The 27,962-nt window shown below is 48.5% G+C and overlaps 1 protein-coding gene across 1 annotated transcript in view; it reads right to left on the bottom strand.

Annotated features, from left to right (window-relative positions):
• Positions 1–27,962, bottom strand: part of LOC144943493 (transmembrane protein 198-like) — a 41,619-nt gene that overhangs the window by 9,582 nt on the left and 4,075 nt on the right. The window contains exons 2-3 of the mRNA XM_078870984.1: positions 5,693–5,885; positions 4,176–4,292 (exon numbers count right to left, since the gene is read on the bottom strand). Of these exons, the coding sequence (XP_078727110.1) occupies positions 4,176–4,292; positions 5,693–5,747 (172 nt within the window). The 5' untranslated portion in view covers positions 5,748–5,885. The remainder of the gene's footprint in view (positions 1–4,175; positions 4,293–5,692; positions 5,886–27,962) is intronic.

Here is a 27,962-nt window from a genome sequence, read left to right as displayed (position 1 = left end):
GTGCCGATGCCCTCCAGGACTCTCCAGCATCGTGCGCACTCTTGTTCACCACTGTGAGCATTCACACCCTCTCGCGCCACACATGTGTACACTCCCAGCATCCACCTGTGTGCACAATCTTGCTCTCTCAAGCTTTACAAGGCTCCCCCAAGAAGCTCTCTCACACACGTACACTTGCACTCACTCGCTTTATTGCGTAGCCTCGTATGCTGCCGTGCACACTTACACGTGCATTATAGTGCTCTCATCAGCAGCACATTCTCACAATTACAATCCCTGCCACTCATACTCCATGGCACGCTCTCACTCCCCCCCCCTGCAGAACACAAATCTCTCAGCACTTGGTCTTGTAGCAATTTAGACCGAGTCAACCCATGGAATAGCAAGTGAGTGGGGCACACTTGCGCACACCTGTGACCTATCATTCCAGAGGTGATGGGTGACGGATCACGGAGAAATTGGTGAAACTCACAGACCCTCTGGGCGGTGAGGTGGCCAGGTATGTGTCAAATGTACAGACTTGTAAACGCTCATTAATTGGCCGATTACACCTTAATATGCAGAGGACTGCAAAGCTTGGGTAATTCTGGGCGCCTGACCACCAGTTTCTCGCACCTGCGCAGCGCGTTACAACTTGAAATAATTGTTACTAGTAAGATGTATCCGCGTATGCGTGGGTTTTCTCCAGGTATTCTGGTTTCATCCCACACGTGAAAAAAAACAAGGCCATTGAAATGGAATTGGCCCAAAATCCCGATGCAGGACCGCCCCTTGACACACAGTGTTGAGACTCGGCATGGCTCTCCTGGATGAAAGAATGAATGTCATTTACGCTCCTACATGCTCGTGGCAAAAATGCAGCACTCCCAAACGTGCACAAACGTTCACGTGCTCCCTCAATCGCACCCAACTCTTTTGGCACAAGGCGTCACCTGGTTTAGGCCGAATGAACCTCGCGGATGCCAATTTTTGTTGACCACGAGCAGTGATCGGGACCAAACTCCATTGTTCGTTTCATAACACGGTGTAGTGCTAACCACCGCGAACCCACCCACCAACACGCCCACACGCCTGGGGCGTCGAAACCTGCGCTGAGTTGGTCAGGCTGCAAGCGCGTGTTTGTGGTAAGTGTTGTCCTTCTTAAAGCTCTCATTTTATATGTGTCCTGGGTAAAGTTTCATTTGACTGTGGTTTCGGAACACCGAGGCAAACCCCCCAGACTTGGCAGGGTTTCCCTTGAAGAAATATTTCGAGAAAATACAGTCGGTTTTTTTTATTTGGAAAAGGGAAAATAATCTGTTTCCAATTTAGCACATGTGCCTGCAAAGTATGTGTAAACTTCAGTGCACACACAAGTGTACTGTGTTCTACGTGGGTGATGGAAATTTGTATATATTTGTTTCTGTTTGCGTGTGTGTGTGTACACGCGTGCTCACACCTCATGTCAGATGTGTGCTCAAGGAGCACCTAGCCTGGCACAAGCATCTCGGGACGTCACCGCCACTAAATAGACAACGGTGGTTGTTGTTGTTTCATGGGTGTTTGTGTGTAATCTACAAGTGAAGGACATATGTTCGTGGTGTATGTGCATTTTTTTTCTCTCTACATTGTAGTGAGTGTACTTCCTCTCGTAGCTACAGGGGTGACGTAGATCCATGACGTTCATCACATACGAATGCTAAAATATCAATTCGTATAGAGAGAATGTAATACGTGTCTCGTGAGCCAAAGAAATCAATATTAACGGATGGATCAATACGTCATGAGGTGGTTCCAATTTGTGGATACACACCCGACAAAGATGGTAGCCGAATCTGATCTCGGCCTCCCCTAGGTCCACTCATCCAAAAATGAGAGCCGAGTTCATTGTACTCACATAAGTTACGGGGCAGAGCGCTAGCACGGTGATTAGCTCCCTGCGCCCCGCACCTGAGTTCGATTGCCAGAAGTGGCTAACTTCAGCGGCGAGTAAGATCTGAACCGGTCCTGGGCCTCAACCCCCCCCCCCCGTTCACCAACCCGCACTGACCAGCGTGGCGAAGTATGACCAAACAACCCCCACGAACGACGCAGCTTGGGGGAGGGACTCATCCAGCAGTGGAATGACAACGAGCTCCGATTTATTGAATTCTTCGCACTGCAAGTCAGATGTTATCATTTGATTTATTTTTACGCATCGCTAAGGCACCAGAGCAATGATGACATGTTTACACAAAAAACGTCGTACTCAATCCTAAATGTTGTGGATTTTTACTCGCCATCACACTGATGATGTGCCGAATTGAAACCTAACTGGCACGTTTCGTTCACGTGACAAACCTCACAAATTGGCTGTATCGGGTGGTGGTGGGTTCACGACACATTTATATTTACGCGATCCAGCCCAAAAACCTTAATTATGAATGATTACGAACTCTAAATTTTTACCGTTATACCCCAACAGTCTGCAAGGCGGTACATGGGTGACCTGCGTCTCGGCACACATCTGCACGCGTGTGCACACGCACACACACACCAGGGTGCATGCGCGTGCGTCTTTGCCGGGTGAGTCACACGCCACTTAAATTCACCGCTAGCCAAAACAGAGCCATGCACGTGGCACTTGCCTCATTTGATTTCACAGCGGCGCTGTCTGTGCAGGGACGGGGGGGATGGAGAGTCGGGTGGGGGTGGGGGCAGGGAGCCGTGCGCGGTGGGGGCTGGGGGGTGCAGCCCAGGCCTCTTAAGATGCAGATCTGGCTCTTGTTAATGCACGATTATCCACGTGGGCGGCTGCCTCTGCATCTCCTTTGCCAACAGATCGGCCAAAGGTGCAGAGCCGCTATTGGCCGCCTTTCTCTTTGTTTGTGTAGCGGATTCAATATTCCCCTCTCTCGTCTAAGTCTGTCCGCCTCCGCTTCTCTCGCTCTCTGGAATCCATTTCGCTCCTCGTTCCTCGTTCTTGCTCCATATCTTCGCATCGTTCTTATCATTGTAGCTCTTGAGTTTTATATGTTCGCTCATTTTTATTCTCTCGCTCCGTCTCTTATAATCCTTCTGCCCATCTCTCTCGCTCTCTCCACTTCACACATTCTCTTCCCTCTCTCAAGTTCATATTCGTGTTTCTCTCCATGACTGTTCAAATCCCCCCCTCTCTCTATTACTCGTTTTTTTTGCGTCTTTCTCTGTTTCTACTTTCGTCACATTTCCTCTCCGTCTCGATCTCTCCCACCACTTATTCACTGCTCTCCGATTTTCTCTCCCCGTCTCTTCCCCCATCTCTCTTCAGCATTACCGCGGCAGCCATCACGAGAATGCAACCATTAACCAGGTGCAAACAGATCAGCGTTGATCGCACTGCGAGCTGTTAGGTCAATTATAAACTCTTCTGCACCGAGTCGTCTCAACACTAACTGGGGCAATGTTACAGACGTGGGAATCTGGCCATGCCCCTGTCGTGGGTGTTGACACATTTATTCTCGGACAATACATTTGCGTGGGCATGTTGCACGTGTGTAAAAATACAGTGCCAGAAACATGAGTCCCACAATCCACAGTCATCCATCTCACCCCTCTGCCCTTAACACTCAAACACATGTACCGGCAATAATGCCCACGGCAGCCTGACAGAGTCTCAGGACTCTTTCTGAAGAAGGTCCTGCATTGATTGGAATGTTTGGCCAATTCCATTAACGCATGTCTAGCATGGGTAAGGAAACCAGAGTACCCGGCGTTAACACTCAAAGCTCCACGCAGATATATTCAATAATCCTGTGCTGTACTGACATCACCTGGCCACCTCGCAGAACCCACCAAGCCTACAGCACCAGGTTACCCGCTTAGGGTAACGGTTGGTGAAAGGGAGGAGCACAGACACGGGAACACGACGCAGTCGAATGATTGTGATGCACTGCTTTCTGTTGCCCACCACATTGGCCCGAAGCACCCAATAACACCCGTCTCATTGACGCGCGTTCGTCCCCCCAAGTGTATGCAACGTTCAACGTCTTTCGCACCCGTTACCGTAGCCAACCGCGCTAATTGGAAGGTGCGTTCCAACAAAGGCTCAACCCTCGCTCAGCTCCGGAGTTCCGATGAGATCTGGCGCGCCATTCAAAAGCGGGTCACTGGCAAAGATCTGCCGGCGAAAACGCGTGGGAGGTAAGAACTGAGGCCGGAGGAGAGACGACACCCACCAAAGAAGCAGTAGATCAAGCCGAAGAGGCAGCACGTGGCGGCGATGGCCGCCGGCACCACCTCGTAGGTACGCACCGCCATGTCGTCGCAGCGACTGGCCCCCGGATTCCCGACACCTGCGGGCACACGCGCACGCGCGAATGGGCATTCACACGGCCACCACACAGGCACGCACGCACAGGCACGCGCGCACGGACACGCACACGAGCAAGTATACGGGGACGTACACGGGCACAGCAGATGAGCGGGTACGCCGGTACAAAGATGAGCACGCGCGTGGCATGGGCATGCACGGGGGTACACGGACATTTGTATTGCTTCATATTTTTTCACAATTATTATTTGAACATATTTTGGCCACTCCATCAGCCTAAACTTAACCTTGGTATATCATGGCATTTGCATCAATCGTAACTTATACACTCTTGACAGCGCACGACGCGATTGCATGCATTGTGGGTGCAAGAATCTAATTTAATGCTCGTCTAAATAGACGTACACGCATTCGGGGCACACGCCTGTATAGTCTTCTTAGATTGGTTTTAGTTCACCGCCATCAGTGCTCGATGGACAAACGCAAAGCACGCTCGGCGTCGCAGTGTGAAGGCCACAGACCCAAGGCTACAGGTTAAAGATTTCTGGTTTGATTCGCACATTTGTGGAAGGTCGTGTAAGCCTGAAGGACATTCTGTGCCCGTGTTATTTTTCCCCAATAGCTCTACCAAGATGGCACGATCCATCATCATCATCATCACCAGCCTTGGTCAATGCGATGCAATAGCAGAAGAAGGCTTGCCCAAGCCGCCGCCACCACGTCTCATGATCCTGCGGCGTAATAATCCACCCGGCACCCAAACATAACGCTCATCAATCAGGCTCAAAGGGGTTGTCTGCCAATATGTCAATTGCGCCTGTCAACTCGATGGAATGTTATTAAATAAAGAGACAAGCAAGTAAAAATAACAACATATCTATTGGACGTGTGTCTAGGCTGTGTGTTCTGGGCTGCCGGACGTGAGTTTTAAGTTTAATTCATAACAAACACTTTCACTTATTGTCTCACCCTTCATTAGAGCACTCTACTGACATCACTGCGACATCACTCTTGCATTGCAATACGCCAAAACGGTAACTTTATAAAGGCGCAATCCGGTAGCGCACTCCACTCTAACTTTAAAGTTTTTTTTTTCTTCACGGCGGAAGCTTCAGAACTCGCATCAGATGGCCTGACATGTGCGGATTTTGCTACATATTTACAAACACGGGAGTTGCGACTGCGTAGATTTTCGGGGCTGTGCTGCTGCGTAGGTCTCCGATGTGTTTTTTGTGCTGTACAGTGGCATTGTTCGGCACGACATCTGATGTCAGGCCTTGAACTTTCAGCTCCAAAAGATGAAACAACCGGCACGCGGAGAAAACGTCCGACAGTATATCGACCAGCACATGGCACGGCCCGACGCTGGGGAAGAATATAAGCCGTTTCTTTTTTCGCGACAGAGAATAGAAATCATCTCACCAGCATCGGGAGTGAAGGAGGACACGGGGTCGGGGGTGAAGGGTCGAGGAGTCATGGCGGGGTGGTCCAGAGGGGTCAAGAGAAGGTCACGGAGATGACCCCGGAGGGGGGGTCTGGGAGCCGAGGAGGTGCCCCCCCCCCCTTTGTGGTCGGTAGCACGGCTTCCCCCCGCCTCCTAAAGAAATCACTCGGCCTTCAAGTGGGAGAGGAGAGAGAGACAGACAGAGGCAGGGTCAATAGGTCAGCTCGCTCCAACAATCACGGCCGTCACCCAACCTTGGAAGGAAGCAGCGAGCACCATTCACCACCATCTGTCAAGAGCGCCGGTCAAGGGTTACGGATGAATATTGAAAAAGGGGTTGTGCAATATTTATAAGCGCAGACGCCACACACGGTGAGACATCTGGAGGCAACGGTATATATATCTGGATAATAAACGGCTACTTTATTGAAACATTTTCAAAGGCAGATAATAGCAGCAAAATATGGAGAGAAAAAAACAGTTGGTAAGTGTTAAGAATAACACTGCTCATGGGCATGACATTCTATCAAACATATACTTAAGTCATCATCATTATCATCATCCATCCAAGTCTTTGTCTCCCTTCTCAAATTAATGCAGTAAGGCTTTGCCCATCAATGCAGACAGCCATCAGCCGGTGGTGGAAATTCCACATTCCTATTGTGGCATCCAGTCTCTAATAGACCAACCATTGTTGACATCCAAAAATGTGGAACTCATTTATTTCACCCAGCACAGATGGTGGGTTGAGCCGACTCCCGGCCACAATTTGAACAAATAAACCTTCCAATTAAAAGTCCAACTCTATAACTACAGCAGCACACACACACAAAAAATAATAGTGCTGTATAGTAAAAGCATGCGTATATAATTTAAGTTCAGTTCAGTTTATTTTGGTGTCAACTCAAGAGACCAGGATAGTCTGATTCGCACGAGTGACCTGGGGCATTAGTCTGCCAGTTGTGGAAGAAAATTGCTATGTACCGTCACAATTGAGTAATTTGTGGTGTAATTTTAGAATTTAGCAAATATAGACCCCGATGGCAGCACACAATTCCCTACTCTCGTGAATGATGTCACAGTATCTTTAACGTCCTCCTATGAGTGAAGCAGAAGGCGTGTTGTATTTCCTCCCTCCGCCTGGTATGTAGGAGGGCATGGGTTCGATCCCGACCCTGACGATACCTGGTGTATATTTGGAGCCAGCGTGTTCTCTCTCTCTCCCCGTGGTAATTGCGTGGATTTTTATTCGGGTCCTGTTTTTCCCCCATTTACATTTAGGAATATGCATTAATATTATTTGGCTGCTGCTGTAAATTCCCACACGTGATGATATAAGCCACATTAATGAGCTGTCATGTGTGGCCAGGTTACCTCTGAACAAAAAGACAATAGCTACGTGGGTTTTACCTGGTAAAACAAGTAGTTTTAAGTTTAGTTTACACCCAAAGTAATATTCAGGACAGCCACTGGATTCGAGCCAGGATCCTCTGCAACAAGTGGGGAATGCTCTACCGCTGGGCCACGTGATTGTTCATTCCCCCAGAGATTCGATCAATCGTCACGCTTCAGGCTCACGATTCAATTCAATAATTTAATAGTTCGTACTGTTTCCAATTGCTTCTGCCTGGTTTTGACAGTTTTGTTCACTCCAATAGCTTACCGTAACGCGAGCGTACAATTAGCATATCGACTTGAACAAATTGTAAATAATGTATCACGCATGCACGATTCAACGCATGCACCATAGGCATAACATTGTTTGCGAATTCATGAATCACTGCACCACAGCATGCCTTACAGTAATAACAACCATAGCACGCAACATTTCCTGCGATGGCCTTGAACTAGCAGTAGAATTTCAATCTTCTCAAAGAACGGAAACTGTTGAATTCCTGCAAAAGACTGCTCATTTCATCCACCACAGCAGGATATGAACTCATAACCTTCCAGCTCTCTAACCACAATGCCAGACAAATATAAAGAACCCCCATATATAGCACAGGCTGTTGGGGCAACTACTGTTGGCGAGCACCTTTTAAGGCCGGCACGGCACACGAGGAGGTCGGGTGGCCAACACCACGCACGGTCGCCTTTGTCTCCCCCCGTGCTGACGTTTACACAACGCACCAGGTACTCTTTGAAGGCTGCCGAGTCGACCAAATATTCAGCACTGTGATTTGGTCGTTAACGCGAATCGAAGTCAAGCCGCCGGGTACATAGTGCAATGCACTATCCACGACTGCAGAACTCAGGCATACATTTGCCTCGCCGCAGAGAGCACAACGCGGCAGGAGCAGGAATCAAACTGTCGACCCCGCGAACGATCGGCTTGGCGGCAACAAGCGTTGGGCGGCGAGATGTTAATGACCTTGCCTGGTATACAGGAGGTCGTGGGTTCGATCCCGACCCTGACGCTGCTGTATATTTGGAGTTTGCATGTCTCTCTCCCCGTGATTGTGTGGCTTTTTCTCTGGGGGCATCCCGGTTTTTCCCTCCACATTTAGAAAAATGCGTTTAAGAGTATTTGGCTGCTATAAATTTCCACGTGACAAGCCACTTCATTTGGCTATCATTTGTTATGGCCAGGTCGTTTCTGGAAAAAGAGCTACATGGCTGAGTGGGCCTTAACCGGTAAAATGAGAAAAATTATTTAGTTTATAGTTTTAGAGCGAGTGCGCTGACCGCCAGGCTACCCTGGCCGGCGGCACGCCAACAGAATAAGGCACGCACGTGTTAACGAGAGGCTGAGATCACCGCTACGTGCCAGCGGGTGACGACTCGGGTAAATGGGGGTGCAGGCACCGGGCCCCCTCCATCTGGTAAAGATTAAAAACGCCGCGGCGTGACTGAAGCCCGTTTCCTGTTTTGCCTCTATTAAAGCCAGCTCACTTCCGCGACCCCGTGAGCAGAACAAGGCGTTTGCGTCTGCGTTACCTGCCGCCTCCCTGGACAAAAACACCGGGGAGTGTGCAGATCGGATTTACAAGCCCCGTGCCTGTGCGCGTGTTGGGACTGCAGTGGGGAGCGGTGGCGCAGCGGTTAGCGTGATGCGCTATGAACCCGGCAACAGGAGTTCGATTCCCACTCATGGCCAACACCAGTGACAATTATCTGAACCGGTCTCCCCTAGGTCGACTCAGCCTCATGTGTACCTGGTGTGGTATATAAACATTGGCACTAGGGAGACAAAGACGGCCGGGTGCTGTGCTAGTCACCCACCCACTTGTGTGCCATGCTGGCCTTCATAGGTGCTCGCGAACAGCACTTCTCCCTACACTCTGTTAAGTCCATACAATTCAAAGCTTTATCACACGTATGCCCTCCGTATTTGTTGTTGCATTGCATTAAAAGGTTATCATCCCAAGCAAAATGCCCCACAACTTATACGGCACAAGCCTGGCGACGAAACCTTGCAGACCAGAAACTGGGGCTCGGACTGATGTGATGGGGGCGGTGGGGACGGTGGTGGGGGGGGGCAGAAACTGTAGGGGGAGGAGGGCAGCAGGGACATTCCCGACAACAAGTCGCAGCGGGGATGGGCAGGCACGCCCGTTTTCATCTGGAGTGTCCTTCAGTGGCTCCTTTTGTTCCCTCCAGCAAGCCTCCCGATGAAAACAAACACAGCGGCCACCGTGTATTTATAACCGGGGCGGCTTTTTTGCGACATTGCCAAGCGCACCCCTGTTTAAACCGGCTTCTTCCCCGCTCCTCCTCCTCACGCTTGCGATCAAAGGTCGACACGCGATTCATTCGACGGGAGACGTGGCCCGAGAGAGAGGAGCGGTGGCGTTTTCGTGGTAGCCTCGCGCTCATGGGAAGGGTGCGGACACCAATTATGGCACCAGATTAATATCACCGGCATCCGACTTGTCACGTCATCGAGCTCGATCGCTTCGCGAGCGGTCTCTAACGTCGAAAGGCCGTCCTTAGCTCTGCTGCACGGCTGTTAGCCGGGCAGCACCGTAGTCACGTGCGGTAAGGGGGAGGGGGGGGGTTAGGTAGGGGTGGCGGCACGCAAACCGACACGGTGTCAAATTGGCGGAACAATTCCGCCGTACCCGCACACACACACAGATGTCTGTTGAGTCAAGTCCAAGGCGATCTGGCAAGCGGAGGTCTATGTGCAAGTGCAAGTGCTGTGTGGCGGAGATTTAGGGTGGTTTTTATCCATGTCCCAGGCTTGCTACCTCGACTGAGCTGTGAGTTTAAACCAACCACGACTCAGAAGTTGGATCAATAATTATCAACAGATGACGGCCCTGCATTTTTAGTTCCGGTGGCAACATAGTGACATGAATAGGTATTGCGTGGCTATATTATGGAACGTGCAAGCATCCAGCATGCAGTCTTCCGTATCTCCCAGACATAATATACAAATAAGGGTGTGAAGTGGTCAGGTGACAGCAAAACTTTGGGTGCCTCACTCACAATTGGATGGTGGTGAGTTACAATCCTGCTCAGGGGTCAACTCAGATCACCACACCTCTTGAGTCTGATACAATTTAGTAAATTCCAAGTAATCCACTCAAGTGAGCCTGGGACACACACACACACACCTTGCTAATGGCATGAGATCCCTGTGAGCCAACATGCCACAGCTCTTCACTCTCCCGGCCCCTCCTCTTCCTCCCATACCCAACCACTCGTGTTTATTAAAAGGGCCAAATCTGTGAAATTCCAACAACAGGCTCTGTAATTATGGACACTTTTCGGGCAGTGTATTCACTGTTGCTATTGTGAATTGCTTCGAAAAAAAAAAGCGATTAAATAAAATAATAATTTGCTCTTACACGCACGAGTCAATGAATGTACCGTGCGCATAAAAATAGTTGATTACAATCGATGGATCATTACAGATTTAGTATGGGGTATTTCTACACGTGCCGTAATTCGAGTGGGAGTCTCGCACGCTTTTAATTAACATCACGTTGACGTAAACTTCAGTCTGCGTCTCGGCTCCCATTCGAAAAATGGGGCAGGCAAAAACGGTGACTGTGAGAATCTGTGCCGAGAGTCGCGTGACCTTGTCTGGCTGCTTGAGACTGAAGTCACGCCTCTCTGCCTGTGGTCTTGTGCCCCAGGGTCAAATGGCAGTCAGGACCTCTTGACCTTTCCCAGAAACCTTTGCTGGGGTGAGACTGTCAGCCTAAGCCCATCCCGTAGAAGAGCTGAGCCGACTTTTTTTTTTCACGATCGGAGGCTTGAAAATTAGCGCAATGAGACCGAGTGGCAATCGGTAATTCACATGTGGCTCACTGCCACGATTGTCTGGAGTTTTAAAAAACACTTTAAAAAAACACTTTTTAAAACTCTCCTTATCAACATTTTCAGTCCTCCATAAATAACGATGTTTTCAGCCAACGTTCCCAAAGCTACGGCACGAATGTACAAATAAGCAGTCTCAGTTTTTTTAATATACCAATATGTGGGGTATTTCCCCCCCCCTGCCATTTTCTTCATTATTTCAATGTGTTTTTTGTTGTGTGCGTGTGTGTGCTCTCACTTAATTGGAAAGACCTAACCAGGGAGAGAGGGTTGCGGCTTGTTTACCCTGGGCAGTTCCCCATTTGTTTTCCCTTTTTTATTATTGAAAAAATATTTTTTTTTACGCGGCGTTTCGGATGCCACACTGATCGTGTTGACCCAAAAAAGTGACGTTTTGTTTCACCGAGAAACCTTCACGCACCGCCGTGGGGCGGCGGTTGCTTTCAGCCGCATGCAACCGTTTTACAGGCAAAAGGATCGAGTTTGTTCCCGTTGGAATTTATTTTTCGCCGAGGTCAACCGGGGACATCGCTTGGGCCCCGCAAAATTTGGTTCCAGTGTTGGCGATGCAGTAACCCCGCACGGGCCACGCGAAGATGAACGCGGCACAATGAAACTTCACTGAACTGAATTGCCATTTTGCCGACTCTTCCTGTTAACCGTGCCCCATATTGGGGCTAGGGACCGTCCGATTTTCTGTGTATCCATTCTTCCTATTATATGCGTTTTTGGACAGAAAATAGGGGTAAACCGAAAGTCATGACAAATTCATCCTAGTACGGTTGGATCCAACCATAACGGACCCAGAAGTGGTCTTTCAGAGGTATGTAATTCATCCAAATTATCCGTGCTCAAGCATGTATGAGAGCATCCCAGAAACAGCAGCAAATTCACGCTGTAATCTGCATTTATCCACTCTTCCTTGCATGGATCGAGTTATAGCGCAAGCCAGGAGGTTCACTGCGCATGTACCGGACAATTTTCAGCCCTTCGTCAATCCACCGCTGGATGAAGGCCTCCTCAATTCACAGCAGTCATATCGGTTGTTTGACCATACCTCCCCCAATGGTCGTTCAGGACAGGGGTTGGTGAAGAGGGAGGAGGGGGACCATCCAGAATCGGTGTAGAAACCCACTCCACCACTCATGTTAGCCGTGGCTGGGAACGGATTCTCAGGTTGCTGGGTTTCACAGCGGCCGTGGCGTAAACCAGTGCAGTGCGCGAACACAAAGGGATAATTTCCAATGAGATTAAAATCATTCTAAAACCTCATCCAGAAACATTACACCATCGACTCGGCCGTCAATGTTTCGTATGAAAGCCTCACCAACGTACATTGATAAGGAGGCTCGCCGCTTTGGGATACGCTTGGCCAATTCCTCGGCCGGGTATTTTTGCAAGCGGGTAGTAACCAAAGCATCCACCCCTCATAAACCACACGTGCATAAACGAGATGTTGACCAGGTAAATCATTTTAACTCGAGTTGACCTAGGGGATTAGCAAGTAGGGTTCACATACCCAGTGCCATTGCTGGTATGCATCACTGTCAGCAATCGAACCTGGAGATTCATGCCAAATACCCACATCCGCTTGTGTGCATGTGCGTACATTTCACTTGTACGCATGACACGCACACACAATAACACAAATATTCCCTGCCCCGTGTAGCCTGAACAGACTGTTATGGCAAGTGCTGTTAGCGAGCACCTATTAAAGCTGCTACGGCACACGAGGGAGGTGGGTGGCCAGCACTATGCCCGGCCGTCTTTGTTGCCCGAGTGCTGATGTTTACACACCGCACCAGGTGCTCAGCTATGGCTGGAGTCGATCTTGGGGGAAGCCCAACATCAGTTAAAATATTCACCACTGTGGAATGGAACGCTGGTCGCCCGTAGGTAGCAGTGCAAGAACTACTGCACTATCGTTCCCTACGCGCACACATTCTATCACGCACACACACACACAGATCACATGCACCCAGTCCAGTGTAACATTAGCTGCAGGCCTCACTAAACTACCACCGGCCTCTTCCCCCCCCCTCTTTCCCGCAGGCCTGTCGTCAATTCCCTGACCTCCCGCTCTGACCCCTTAACCACCTCAAAGTCTTTCCTTCCTCTAGCAACTACTGCTCCCTTCCCACAGACCTACCCCCCCTCCAGCAACCAGCCCCCCCCCAGCCATCCCACACAGTCCGCCACACCCCAGTGCCTCTGCTGCTGCTGCACCCCCCCCACCACCCACCCAGTCATCATCACCACCACATAGACCCCCCCCCCTTAATGTGTCCCATAGTAACGCTGGCCTCCATGCCGGCCGGCCGGCACACGTGGAAAACATTTGGAGACGAAATTCCGTTTTTCGGCATCAGCATGACGGTGTTTCCTCCGAATGTGTGCGCGTTTCGTCCCTTATTTATTAATTTTATTGTGTGGGTTGTGGGTTTTTTTGTGTCTCTTATTTTCTCTTTCCTCTGCAGATTGAAACCATGGCCTGGTGTCGGTCTGCGAAACTTCCGTTGGGCACATCTGGTCGACAGTAACACGTGTGCGCGAGTGTGTGTGGGTGCACGTATGAGCGCGCGCATCCATGTGTAGCGGCAGCGTGGTGGCTTACACTCACCGCGTTACAATCCCAAACCCGAGTTCGATTGGCGGCCAAGACGAACGCGAGTGGCGAGTGCCATCCGAACCTGTTCTGGACCTTCCACACCAGATTCGGATGGCACCTTGTGCGGTCTCTGTAATCATCGGCACAAAGACGACAACAGCGGCTGGCCGTGGTGATGGCCACACCACTCCCTCGTGCACAGCTCCAGCCGAAATCGGTGCTCACCAACAGCTCTTTCACCACCAGTCTACAGAGGCTATACGGGGATCTTTGCCTTCTCGTGGGTGTCATTGGGGGAGGGGGAGCTGTAGCGTAGTGGTTAGCGCGCTGCGCTATGAACCCGGCGACCCGGGTTCGATTGCCGCTCTTGGCCAACACCGGTGACGATTATTTGAACTGGTCCTGGGTCTCCCCTAGGTCGACTCAGCCTCAAATGAGTACCTAGTGTGGTGTGCAAACATCGCCACTCGGGAGACACAGGCGGTCGGGCGCGGCGATGGGTCACCCACCACCTCTCGTGTGCCATGCCGGGCTTCGTAGGTGCTTGCGAACAGCACTCGCCCCAAAGGTTAAGGCTATACGGGGTGCCTTTGTCTTTGCACTTATGCAGCCTCGAAGCCAGACGAGCTGACATCCGTGAGAACCACGTTAGCGCTTGCGGCTCAGGCTTAGAAACGACTATGTCCTATTTTCCACACCTGACAGCTCGGCACGCACGCACTCTCTCTCACTCTCTCTCTCCCTCTCGCTCTCTCAGACTAAAAGGGGAATTTCATTTCAGAAAGAGCTCCGTGCCTCCGTGAGTTGAAACTAAAAATCGAAACGGCACAGTCCTGCAGCGCAGTTACAGCGTGATGCATGCACCGTCAAGTGATGCTGTGATTAATCACAGCCTCCTGCGCATCCATTAGGAGTGCTTAGCCCTGCGGAATATTTTATAGAGGGGTTGGGCGCAATCGGGCGAGTTCTGCGGCCAATAAATCAATCAAGTCCTTTACTTAACAATGAGAGAGTCCATCCAGACAACAGGCCCCCTTCACAAGGGAGAAGTGGGTTGTAAATTAGTACTGATTTATACGTGCGCGTGGTGCATATTCATCTATTTACTCAGGAGCAAAGCCTCAAGGCCCTTCTTGTTTTAGGAGAGTCCTACTTACAATGGTTGGCATATTCCTGACTGAATTTCAGCAGAGTATGCTTGGAATATTCTGAACTTAATGTCAGCAGAGTAACAATTCAGCCCCCCCCCCTTCATCGCCCCTCCCCCCAACAATTCAATGAAATACTCTTTGGTTCTTTCGGTCAAGTCACGTAGGTATAAAATAAAATAAATCACAACGTTTCGGGCGCAACACAAGCGCCCGTCATCAGGTCATCAATGAAATGTCACGATCCAGGGCTGCAATTCGATTAAATAAAGTGTCTCGATTTTAACATCCCATTTATATTGTTTCTAGTCTTAGTTTTCCCCCGTCACGTTTGCATTATATTGTTCACTCCGTTAACCCAAATGTAACATCACCATTTGCAAACACTGAACATTGTTACTGACACGCGTGATACCATTCTCGAGAATCGATATCGATAAATGGACCCATGTTAAAAAAAAAGAGGGTCCTTGCCTGAAACGTCTAGGAGTTCATCAGCATTAACTTGAGGAAGCATGACTACTGATGAGACAAAGTATGTCGAAACCTGTCCAGAGTTAGATTCTATCGAATCAATGCTGCTGAAAGTTTGCACTTCCAGAAGGCCGTTGGGCCGATGGGTTGTATCAGAAATACTTCCAGTTTTCTTTACGTGCAGAGACGGATATACAAAGGGGATGTATTGTCCGCCAATTTATCTTGTTAATCGATGGATCGATGCGTAGCTGCACCCCTACCGAAAGTGTTCACATGGGAGGGAAGTGGAGCACTTGGAGAATATGCACTCACACTAGAAGATTATCGGTTAGGTCGGAAACCATCTTGCTGTACTGCCCCCCCTCCCCCTCCCATAGGCACCTCCCTGCACTAGAGTTCGGTGTCTCATCAAAGTATCATACAATCCACCGACCCTGCTTCCAAGGTGCTGGATTAAAGAAGAGTGTCTCTACATCTGATCGGGCTACAGTCACCAGTAGTAAAATAATAAAAATAAAACATAATAAAATACAATTCTCACGACGTTTCGGCCACAACGCAAGCAGCCGTCCTCTAGCGTTGTGGCCGAAACGTCGTGAGAATTGTATTTTATTATGTTTTTTTATTATTATTTTATTATTTCCCTTCTATGTGACTTTACCGAAAGAACCAAGAAGATGAATCCCTGCAGTCACGAAAGCTTTAAATCGAAAAAGTCACTCGACTTGCTTTGTCAAACACTTGGCTCAAGCAATGACCTCCTTATGTTGGCCTGGTCTCGTGGAAACAGGCTGGCTCAGTGACCATGCCAAGGCACAATATCTTGGCTCCAAGTCTTGACTTAAATATGAACCCTAAAAATCTTAACCATGATTTAGTTTTCCTGAGCACATGCGCGTTTGTTGTGGCAGAGCAGAGGCGCAGTTGTTTGCGCACACCGAACCCAGAAACCTGAGTTCCATTCCTGGCCACGGCCAACATCGGCGGCGAGTTTATGTCCGAAATCTTCCCGAGATTATGCGCCTCCGCAAAACGTGCACTCACGGTGTGGTGAAGTATGATCAAACAACTCCCTTTGACTGAGATGGCATTGACTAGCTTTCATCCAGCAGCGGACTGACAAACAACTGCAATGAATAATTGTTACAGTTCAAGGTGCAGCCCTGCAATTGCTTGCTGGCACAAGTGCCTCCAGTCACGAAAGCTTTAAATCAGACATACTTGGTTGAGGTGGGCGTACCCACACTTTACCCTACCACGAACGAACTGCCGATCAACTCTGGATGACCCATTTATACTGCTCAGTGGACAGAGGCATGGGGGCGGGTATTGAATAAACTGGCACCGTTGTTTCGACCGCCGCGCCCCAAGATGAAATCGAACCGGCGACCACTGATTTCACAAGTCCAGTGTGGTACGCATTACGCCGCGGCACATGCCATAATGATTAGAACCATTGTTACGTAAGAGTTCTTGGGGGAACGCACGGCTAAAACACAGCGGCCGTGAATGGTGTTACAATACTTATTATACGATAACAAATGTCATTTGCTCGCATGTGGCCCACTCATGCCGTGCGATCACAAAGCTCGGGGCATGATCAAGCGTCCTCGACCGCCAGCTTGTTTCCCCCCCCCCCCCCACACTTTTATATTTAAAAGAGTGCCGCATTAGGTGAATTCAAAAAAAGCAATTTTCTTATTAAAAGCCATTAGCGCTGGGTGAAAAATGTATTTCCCGCGAGGCACGACTTGACATCACGAAGCCGCCTCTCAGTAACCAAATTTATAACGGTCGGAGGCCTTGAGGTTCAGGGGGCTCATGGAGACGCGGGCAAACAAATATATAAACATCACGACTGGGGGGACGGCCGGAGTGTCCTCCTGCAGGAGAGGCTGAAAAAGAAGGCAAAGGCATATGGCAATGGGAAGCAGATGGTTGTGGTGGGGTGCAGCGTGAGCGGAGGCTGCATTTGGGTGGCTGGGAGAAAAAGGGGGGTAGGGGAAGCGGTGGGGGGGGGGGGATTTAGCCAGGGAACAAAGGCCCAGCCGTGACCATTTCGAGATCTCCTAAAGCGAATCTCCTCCAACACGCACGCCACCGCCACTCTCCATGGGCCACTGTGACCTTAATTAGGGCACAGAGCCAAGGCCATTTTTTTTAAAAGAAACTGCCAATACGGAATGAACATTGTTGAGGAAATGTTTTGGCGTAAGAGAACTCCCCTCTCGAGCTGAAAAAGGCAGGTTTGGGATATGGTCGTTCGAAAATGTCTTACCTGTATCTGTACATAGGGAGAAACTAAAGCAACTTATTGAACAGAACTCCTCCTCATCCACTCCTTATTTACAGAACATCCCCAGCCCTTTATTCACAAAACCCCAATAACCTCTTTCTGCCTTAGAATCCCCAAAGCCCATTATATACAGAAAGCTCAAGCCTCTTTATATGCAGATCTCATGCCCCATGTATGCAGGAGCGAGCTTTTGTTCGCAGCAGCAGCAGCCACCATCATCACCATCAGTCCCTTCCATCGGCTCATTAGTGACGATGGGGCCGAATGAATACCCGCCATGGATTTCTTTCTTTAGCCACTATCGCTGCTTCACTCGGCCTCAATCCTATCTCTTCTAGACCCCTTTCCCACAGCGCCTATCCACCCGTATTATGTCTTCCATAACTTCTAAAATATATCTCCTGCCACGTAGTGTAGTAGAAGGTGCCACGGTGGCGAGATGTTAACTACCTCGCCTGGCATACCGGTTCGATCCCGACCCTGAAGGCTGTATATTTGGAGTTTGCATGTCTCTCTCCTTGTGGTAGCGTGGATTTTTCTACGGGTCCTCTGGTTTTCCCCTCCACGTTTAGAATTAATATGCATTCAGAGCGGTTTGCCTGCTGTACATTTCCACGTGAAAAATCGACTTCGTTGAGTTATCATTTGTGGACAGGTCGCTTCTGTAAAAAAAGAGCTATATAGCTCAGTGGGCCTTACTTGGTAAAATAAAAATAGTAGTTGCTTTTGTTTTTTGTTAAAGCTAAGTCAACCTAGTGGCGGTTCACACCGGATTGACACTGAGGGGGGGGGGGGGTGGGGGAGTCTGTGCTCGGCTGGAAATCGAATCTGGATGGCTGGGATGGTAGCTCGATGTGCTAACGCGCCACACCCCCTGACATGCGCATGAAACCCCTATATGATATCACAAGGATAAAGACAAAGATCCCCGTATAGCCTTAACAGACTGTAGGGGCAAGTGCTGTTAGCGAGCACCTATGAAGGCCGGCACGGCACACGAGGGGGTGGGTGGCCAGCACCACGCCTGACCGCCTTTGTCTCCCTAGTGACGATGTTTCACTACACACCGCACCAGGTACACATTTGAGGCTGAGTCGACCTAGGGGAGGCCCGGGACCGGTTCAGATAATCGTCACTGGTGTTGGCCGTGAGCGGGAATCGAACTCGGGTCGCCGGGTTCGTAGCGCAGTGCGCTAACCGCTACACTACCGCTCCCCACATCTGATATCACACACACACGCACACACTCCCACACCCCACGTTTTGCTGAGCAATCTAGTTTACTGTGATTTATTGGAGACCGAAATAGGCAAGACATTTGAAACTCCTGCATTTTCACACTGCCACTCCAGGTTAATTTATGTCTAAACGACTGGGGTATTAAGGTGTATGTCATAAACCGTAGTGGAGTGAAAAGTCTCTAATGCACCTCTGTATGGGAGATGCTATTGACAAATCCCAGCATATACGCCCGTCCGTGAAAAAATACATATATTCTTACCCACGTGGTTATCCATGACACACGCAGACAATAGGATGCATTTGTTGCTACTCCATTTATCTGCAAATAGATACAAATATGAAGACATCTGCACACAATAGAGGGTTTTTTTCTTTGCACAGTAAGGTCATGAGGAATTTCACGAACATTAGCCATGATTAATCCACTACTGCACATGTGGTTAGAATAAAATCAATGCACATCAGAACGATAAGCATGGTGTTTCTCTGCCTATTGAAGTTAGAAATGTATTTATGATTTTTTTTAAATCTTAAATGCTTTGTTGTTATATTCACCGAGTGTCAGCAATTAAAACTGAACCACATGCAGCCACAGAGCCCTTTATAGTTTGGAGACTCAGACGTGAACAATGAATCATAAGCTTCCCAGTCGTATTATTCTGGCTTGAAATGAGCCTCAAACATTAACGCTAAACCTTAAACATCCTGACAGTGTTTTCGTGACTGCAGGGATTCATCTTCTTGGTTCTTTCGGTAAAGTCACGTAGAAGCGACTTTACCCAAAGATTCTAGATTTGAAGCTTTCGTGACTGCAAGGAATCATCTTCTTAGGTTTTTTCGGTAAAGTCACGTAGAAAGTAAAATAAAATAAAAACAAAAATCACGACGTTTCGGAGGCAACACAAGTCTCCGTCATCAGGTGGGACCGTCACAGCCAGATTAGCTGTATCAAGTGAGGCAATGATTCAAGATGTAATCCCTTAAAAGCGAGTTGAGGGGGGAGGGAGAGGGAGGGGGGAGCTCATCAGACTATGGTAGCCAATGAAAGGAACGTATCGGGAGGGAGGGGGGGCGAGGCCAAAAGGGTGGGCGATGGACGTGGAAGCGCTTGTGCGCAAGCGGCCAATTACTGCACACGCCAACACAATGGAGCGATAGTGCGCAAGCGGCCAGCCACTGCACCCGCCAACACAATGGGCAGAGAGGAGGAGGGGAGGTCTAATACACATGATAGACAAAAGAACGAAAATGATGATGGGTACAAACTTAGGGGGAGCTCATCAGACTATGGTAGCCAATGAATGGAACGTATCGGGAGGGAGGGGGGGGGCGGGGGGGGGGCGAGGCCAAAAGGGTGGGCGACGGACGTGGAAGCGCTTGTGCGCAAGCGGCCAATTACTGCACATGCCAACACAATGGAGAGAGAGGGGGAGGGGGGGTCTGATACACATGATAGACAAAAGAACGAAAATGCCCATGTTTATACCAATGCTGGCTGAACAATGAAGAGAGTACTGTTAAAATAACTGAACAAACATAAGATCCAAGTCCGATTCAGTACAGTGCATAAAATCCGTGATCTGATTCCATCTGTGAAGGATGTCGTTCCTGACTTACAGTATCCTGGAGTCTACAAATTGAGTTGCATTTGTGGTGATTGCTACATTGGAGAAACGAAACGTCATGTTTCTGATCGTGTCCGCGAGCACAAGTCAGATCTGAAACACGGCAGAACTGATTCTTCTGCCGTGGCCGATCATTGCTACAACTCGGTGGGCTCTCATGAAATTGTCTTTTCCGAGACCAAGGTTCTCTGCAAACCTCCCGGCTACCATCAAAGGTTTGTACACGAAGCCATACAAATATACAAACACAGACATAATTTCAACCGTGATGATGGGTACAAACTTAGTAATCATTGGAAAGATGTTATCAACCACGCAAAAAAGACTTAATCACAAATTTTTTGGACCATCTTATCTGACAGGCACTATTTTACTGTACTTTACCGAGTGTTAACATCCCCAGTTATTTTAACAGTACTCTCTTCATTGTTCAGCCAGCATTGGTATAAACATGGGCATTTTCGTTCTTTTGTCTATCATGTGTATCAGACCCCCCCTCCCCCTCTCTCTCCATTGTGTTGGCGTGTGCAGTAATTGGCCGCTTGCGCACAAGCGCTTCCACGTCCGTCGCCCACCCTTTTGACCTCGCCCCCCCCCCGCCCCCCCTCCCTCCCGATACGTTCCATTCATTGGCTACCATAGTCTGATGAGCTCCCCCTAAGTTTGTACCCATCATCATTTTCGTTCTTTTGTCTATCATGTGTATTAGACCTCCCCTCCTCCTCTCTGCCCATTGTGTTGGCGGGTGCAGTGGCTGGCCGCTTGCGCACAATCGCTCCATTGTGTTGGCGTGTGCAGTAATTGGCCGCTTGCGCACAAGCGCTTCCACGTCCATCGCCCACCCTTTTGGCCTCGCCCCCCCTCCCTCCCGATACGTTCCTTTCATTGGCTACCATAGTCTGATGAGCTCCCCCCTCCCTCTCCCTCCCCCCTCAACTCGCTTTTAAGGGATTACATCTTGAATCATTGCCTCACTTGATACAGCTAATCTGGCTGTGACGGTCCCACCTGATGACGGAGACTTGTGTTGCCTCCGAAACGTCGTGATTTTTGTTTTTATTTTATTTTACTTTCTACGTGACTTTACCGAAAAAACCTAAGAAGATGTTTACCCAAAGAACCAAGAAGATGAATCCTGACAGTGCTTTTCTCTAAATCACTGAGCCTGCAGTATTACCAATGAATCTCTTAACATCTTAAAGCGGCTTTGGTCTGGCTCGCCGACCCTCAGGCAATAATGTGAGTCAGGGGGGATGATACTAACAGCCTTGTCAGAGCACCGAGCCAAAACGGCTAAGATCCCAGATTCAAATCCCAAGGTTCCACTCATTCTAAATTAAACCGTATAGTTTCAAGCGTAGAATAATTGATAGCCTTATCTCCGTCATCAACAACTGCACAAGATTCCATCCAACATCGGAACAATAACAGTGAAATGCATGTTTGTTTAAACTTCTTTCGCACAGTACGTAACCAACCGTGCTCATTGGAGGTGCGGGGGAAGGACAAGTGAAATTCCTCCTATACGATTAGAAGTGGCAGATGCTACAATCGTCATTGATCCCTGAAAATTACTGTTGTATATCTATTATTTTATCCATGAAATACAGTGCACATAAACACAAATAGTGAGATTCATTTTACACCCCCTTTCAGGTCCACTCCTCATATATACATGTTAGATACATCTAACATGTATATATGAGATACATCTAACATGCATAGAATATCACGTCCCGGGGACTCTTTATTTGTTGATAAGGGTGGAGAATGTTGAATTTGTGGCTACTTTCCAAGTCACTCTGTTATCCATGCAGAAGCTCCAGATAATAGGAGGAATTTAGTCTTTCCGGGAGACCAATTATGGGCAACTCGTATGTGAATGCGTTTATAATAGGATGAATAATTCATAGGGGCTCCGATAGAGAGTTTCACTATCTTTTCAGAGGTGTTTTCACCTGGCTCAGCTCAGCTCTGAGGTTTTCATGATGCTGAGCTCTGAGCCTTAACCAGATGACAATCACATGACATTCCATCAAGAATAAAGCATTGGATGGGATTGCCGTGTGTTGGGCAGTTAAAAGGGATGCATACAACTAAACTATAAACTATTTCATTTTTCATAAGTGACCTGGCCACCAATGATAGCTCAAAGAAGTGGCTTATCATGTGCAAATTTAAAGCATCCAACTACTCTAAACGCATGTTGATTCTAAATGTGGAGGGAAACACTAGAGGACCCGGAGAAAAATCCACGCAACTTCGGGGAAAACATGCAAACTCCAAATATACAGCAGGTGTCAGGGTCGCGATCAAACCCACAACCTCCTGTAAACCAGGCAAGGTAGTTAACATCTCGCCACCGTGGAGCCCTTAATACTGCGGGTGTCTGCTTCATGGTGGACGTTAAAGATTCCGTGACGACATTCGAAAGAGTAGGCCATCGTGTGCCAGCATCGTGGTCTAAATTTGCCAAGATGAAAAAAATCCATCTGAAAATTACTCAGTTGGGAAATGCATCGTACTTGTTACCCTCTATAGCAAAAACTTGACAGGACCCTCATTAAAAAATTTGCCACGAGGGCTTTTCTGGGAAAACAAGTGTAGTAATAAAAATGATAATCCTGGTATTCACTTGCAAAGATGTCACCCCTCCCAGCCTTCCTCTTTTGAATGAAAAGGTAAAATTTCCAACTTATATGGGTATATAATGTTGAAGATTTCACTCATGCCAGTAAGGGACACTTTAAAACTGTATCCAGAAAGGACCCCTCGTGCTATGCAACCTGGCTTTGCTTGTGCATTGAAATTGCATAACTTTGAAATAATTTTGGCCCCACCGCAAAATGGGACCAAAGATTGCTGCTCAACTTAAAAGCTGTTGGAAAACAATGGCTCCCAAAAGGCCCACAGGCTGATGATGCTCCACGAGTTGGAAGCGAAACAACCAGCACCGTGCCGCCCAACAACACGCGGCACGACTAAAAAAACGCATCGGAAAAGAGCTGGAACGGGGCACAGCAGTGAAAAAAAATTAACCCACGCAGCAACCGCTCTTAGTTATGTCGATCGGCATGCTTGCCGGACGTTTCGCTCGCATGAGGCCAAGCGAAACGTCGCACATCTCACGGAACGACACGCGGTGCCAACACTAAACACACCGCTACGTCAAATGGGCTCGTGCTCTCTCGTAAAGCTTGCAATGCATCAACCTTCGCTCCTTCTCACCCCCACCTCTATGAAAAGACAGACGGCAGGGGAATAGTATTGCCCCGGTCTCAGGGGTTGTGTTCTGCCAAATCACACAGCAGGTGAGGGGTGTAAGGTAGCTGCAAATATGCGACCCCTTTGACGCCACCCTGCCAACTCTCTCCCATCTCCGCGGCGTACTCCCTACCCCTCCTGCCAGGATCTCCCCCCCCCCCCACGCTGTCCATCACAAATGCAGTCCTCCTGCTGAAACACCTGTCACACCCAGGGCACAGGGGAGGAGGGAGCAGGGATGTAATTGGAGGTGGCGGGGGTCAAAGAACAGTTGCACACGTTTAAGCTCGGTCGGTTGGGAGTGCGGTGCTATTAATGCCAAGGTCGTAGGTTCGATTCCCGCGAGAGTCACGTATATTTTCAGCCCGCGAAGTGGAGACCAACCAACACCTTTGTCCAAATCAGGGTTGGGGAACTTTTTTCCTTACTCAGGGCTGGCTGAATATAACAGGCCCGCATGTTTACGCACGGAGCGGTGGATAAATGCCATTTGAGGGCCGTTTCGAAGTGTTACGTCTCACGTGGCTGGCCTCCGTGCGAACTGCGGTTGAGGTCCGTATCTGGTATCAGGTCGGCACAGGCCCAACCCTCATGTGAATCTAACGACACGGATATAGGGTTGGTTGATCACATAGAAATGACCACTCCGAATCACCGATTTTAGCTGGTGGGGAAATGATGATGTCGTGTGTGACACCAGCTACTGGCAATGAAGCAGTGATCCCTCTAGAGATGGGGGGGGGGTGGGGCAGTACAGCAAGTAGGTTTCTGGCAGGCTGTATTTGTAAAGGTGCCAGAGTTTGTGGGATTTTCTGCAGGTACACTCCATTCCTTGCACAGGCCAGCAAACAAACGCATGGAGAACATTCCCAACTTACAGATAGCATCACCTGTAATTCCACCTGCCCAAATGTTAACGTCATCAACAGCAGCAGCCACTGTGGCGGAAGGGATTCAGGAAAGCCTTCAATTCTTTAAAAAGAGGAAGAGAGCCAATGGAGATGACTCAGTGGCTCAGAGATCAAAGACACCGAGGGCTGACACTGCTGAAATTAAACCAGGTTCTCAAGTGGAGTGGAGCGGACGGTTTTAACTCAGTCATCACTAGATTGCACAAAGGTAACATCGCGTAAAAAAATAATACTGGTAGGAACCTCCTGGTTACACCAGCCCACAGGGGATTATTGTGTCCGTCCGTCCTGCATCAAAAAATGGGAGGGGTGGGGCTGGGTGGAGAGGGGAGGGTGGGGAGGGGCTTGGGTGGGGAGGGTGGGGCTGGGTGGGGAGGGGCTGGGTGAGGAGGGTGGGGTTGGGTGGGAGGGGTGGGGCTGGGTGGGGATGGGGCTGGTCACCCCGTGGTGCCCTTATAAAACTCAACGTTTAACCTACTCACGCCGGCTTGTGCCCACCCTCACAGTCGGCCATATTTGCGGAATACACCATGCCGCCGTTGACCCTGGCCATTGACCGAGCAACCCAACGTTCCTACCAGCTCCCTCCGCAGGAATGTGTTTTGACCCTGTCAAGATTTGGGAACTAAAACAATCGGTTGTTTTTACACATGACAAATACATTTTGTAGGGTATTAAAAAAGTTTTACTCTAGTTGGGATATAGAAAAAGTGGATTTAAAAATAGTTGCGTAATTCCATCATCCAAAACCTCTGACACATGGTGGTAATAACATTGATCACGGCAGAGTTACGAGTGAAAATGTCTTCACCTCGTGACATGATGCTGAAAGCACAATTGTAACATAAATGGAATAAAAATCATCTTACGTAATTCATTTCATTTAAAGGTTAATTTTAAAATTACTGCAGTGCAGTAAAAAAAAGGAAAAAACCCATCATGGGATAAGAATGTGCTTAAGAGTCTCCAAGTACTTTCTATCACATCTGTAAACTTAGTCAGTGATAAAAGCATGCTACTTTGACCACTTCTGTGAATTTTCCAAATTACATGAAAAAGGGCAGCGGTTTTTTTTTTATAAAGAAATAAAGTTATTTTTACGTGACTGCAATTGACCACATTTACATCCGCCTCAATGAGAACAGTATTAACCTTTGCTGAACTGGTAGAGTGTAACTTCCTACGTGATTTTCTAACAATTAAATTCACCTATTAAGCTTGATTCTGAACTCACAGAATATGCATTATTTTCTATTTATGCAAATCATACCTCTGATCAAAACCTCTTCGAATGCACCACAATCTCTTCAGATCTCCGAAGCTAAGCAGAGGTTTGTGCCTGCATAGTGCCTGGATGGGGTGACCACCATCCCACTATCAGATTTTCATCGGACTATGTGGTGGGCAGCAAAGGGGAGTGTAGTAAAATCCACTGTTGTATTGTACTCCACGCTCCGGCGTCTATGCTCCCCGTCTGCACCAACCCACACAGGTCAGCATCGTGTAGTATTTTCATACAACCCCCTTCGGCTGGCAGGGTGCTGGGCGGCCCTCATCCAACAGCGGACAGACAAAGGGGTGTAAATTATTATTTTTCCTATTTTGTACCTGACGTGTTCACATCACCACTGAAGCCACTCCACCGCCCCACTTGCAGTGTTAAAAAAAAACACCTAACGAAAACCTTCAATCCAATCACAACTGATGAAACGCAATACGTCATTGAATTAAGTCTGTGAACTGGTCCACCACCCGTAAGTAAATGAGACTATTTTTTAAGTAAGAAGCTTTAAAAAAAATTCTTTACAAAACATACATTTAATTACATTTCAACACCTTCCGCCCACCACAACTTCCCCTAGATTTCTGGCTGCAAAAAAATGTGCCTTAACTGGCTCAATTACTAGGCCACAGTGGGGAGGGAAAGACGACGAAGACATTGGAATGGGCTGTGCAGTTCATATGGAGACGAGGAGTCATTTGTTGACCATGTCAGGTCAGCCTGGCACTGCAAACTTTGTTTCATGGAAACAAAGTATTCCATGACAAAGCCGCCTCGAGGCTTTCCCGTTGTCAAGCCCGTTAATTATTCCTCTAACCAAGACGTTGTTACAAGGTTACGCTAAAAAAAGCCAAATTCGAAGCACAAAGGATCAGCCATATAAATACAGTGTGCTAAAAGACACTGCCAACTTAAACATGTCAGAATTTAAGCCCACAAAAAGGCCATTTTCAGCCTAACTAGCCCATTTATGGGTAAGTGCTATTGGCGAGTGCCTACGAAGACTGGAATCATACACCAGAGGGTTTTGTGGCGAAGACCACACACTTCCCAGCTGGCTTTGTCTCTCGAGTGCCGATGTTAGAAATATGCAATTGGAATGTCTAAAGCCCCTCAACACAGTACAGCCATATCTCAAGACCCGCTGGACAAGAGATAGGGGGGGGGGCAGAGGTGTACGGTAGCTTTCGGCCAAGTTGACCTAGAAGAGATGCACCTAATTTCACGCTGTCAAGTGCAACACGGATATACATTGAGACTCCTCTTATATGTATACTTATTACATGGTCCGATGCAACCAAATTGATCCATGCAGAATTCTGTCCTATTATCCACAGAATAGCACGTTATTATCTAAATATTTGTATGAAATAAGAGTGACCCAGAAATGGGAGAAATGTTATCTTATTATAAGAACTGTTTTCACAGTTAAGTCACCAGTAATTGATCCCCTTTGTTAATCCACTGCCGGTTAAGGCCTCCACATGTCATATGAGTGATTAGACCACACTTCACCATGCTGGCCAATGCGGGTTGGCGAATTCAGGGAGAATATACGCATAAGTACAACAATAGATTTTGCCGAACTGCCCTTTGCAAATACATGACAATTTCCAATTACGCTGTGTTTAGTTAATTGAGGCCACCGCAAACACATGCTAACACCTCTTGGGCATCATCAGCAAGGCGCAGCTGTGGTCCTGACCAAACAAAGAGGTCTCTGTGGCGGCATAACCGCCACACAGCGGCATACGCGCTGGAACTGCGAACGCGGCAACGGTCGACTTGCCACGACAAGCAAGTGCGGTAAACAGTCGCTTGTGCATCTGGCCAAACGATGAAAAATGAGCCCGAGGTCTCGGTGACAGATGTTGGTGAGAGGCCACACGCCCCAAGATGGAAGTCGCTGGGATTTAATGATTCGACAGAGATGAAAGCACAATGACACTAACACACGCGCATCGTGCAGGCGACACACACACACACACACTGCATATTTTATGATGGGACGTGTAAACCGCGCAGGTTAATATTTTACATGTTTAATGAGGTGCACGCTTCTTCTTTCATATCGCAGGGAGTTGATGAGCTATGTTTATATGTTTATCCCGAGATTGGCGAGCGAGT

The sequence above is a fragment of the Lampetra fluviatilis genome, chromosome 31 (genome assembly GCF_964198595.1).
Source record: "Lampetra fluviatilis chromosome 31, kcLamFluv1.1, whole genome shotgun sequence".
NCBI lineage: Eukaryota > Metazoa > Chordata > Hyperoartia > Petromyzontiformes > Petromyzontidae > Lampetra > Lampetra fluviatilis.
The sequence above is the reverse complement of the archived record's forward strand: the minus strand, read 5'-3'. Positions and strand labels throughout refer to the sequence as shown.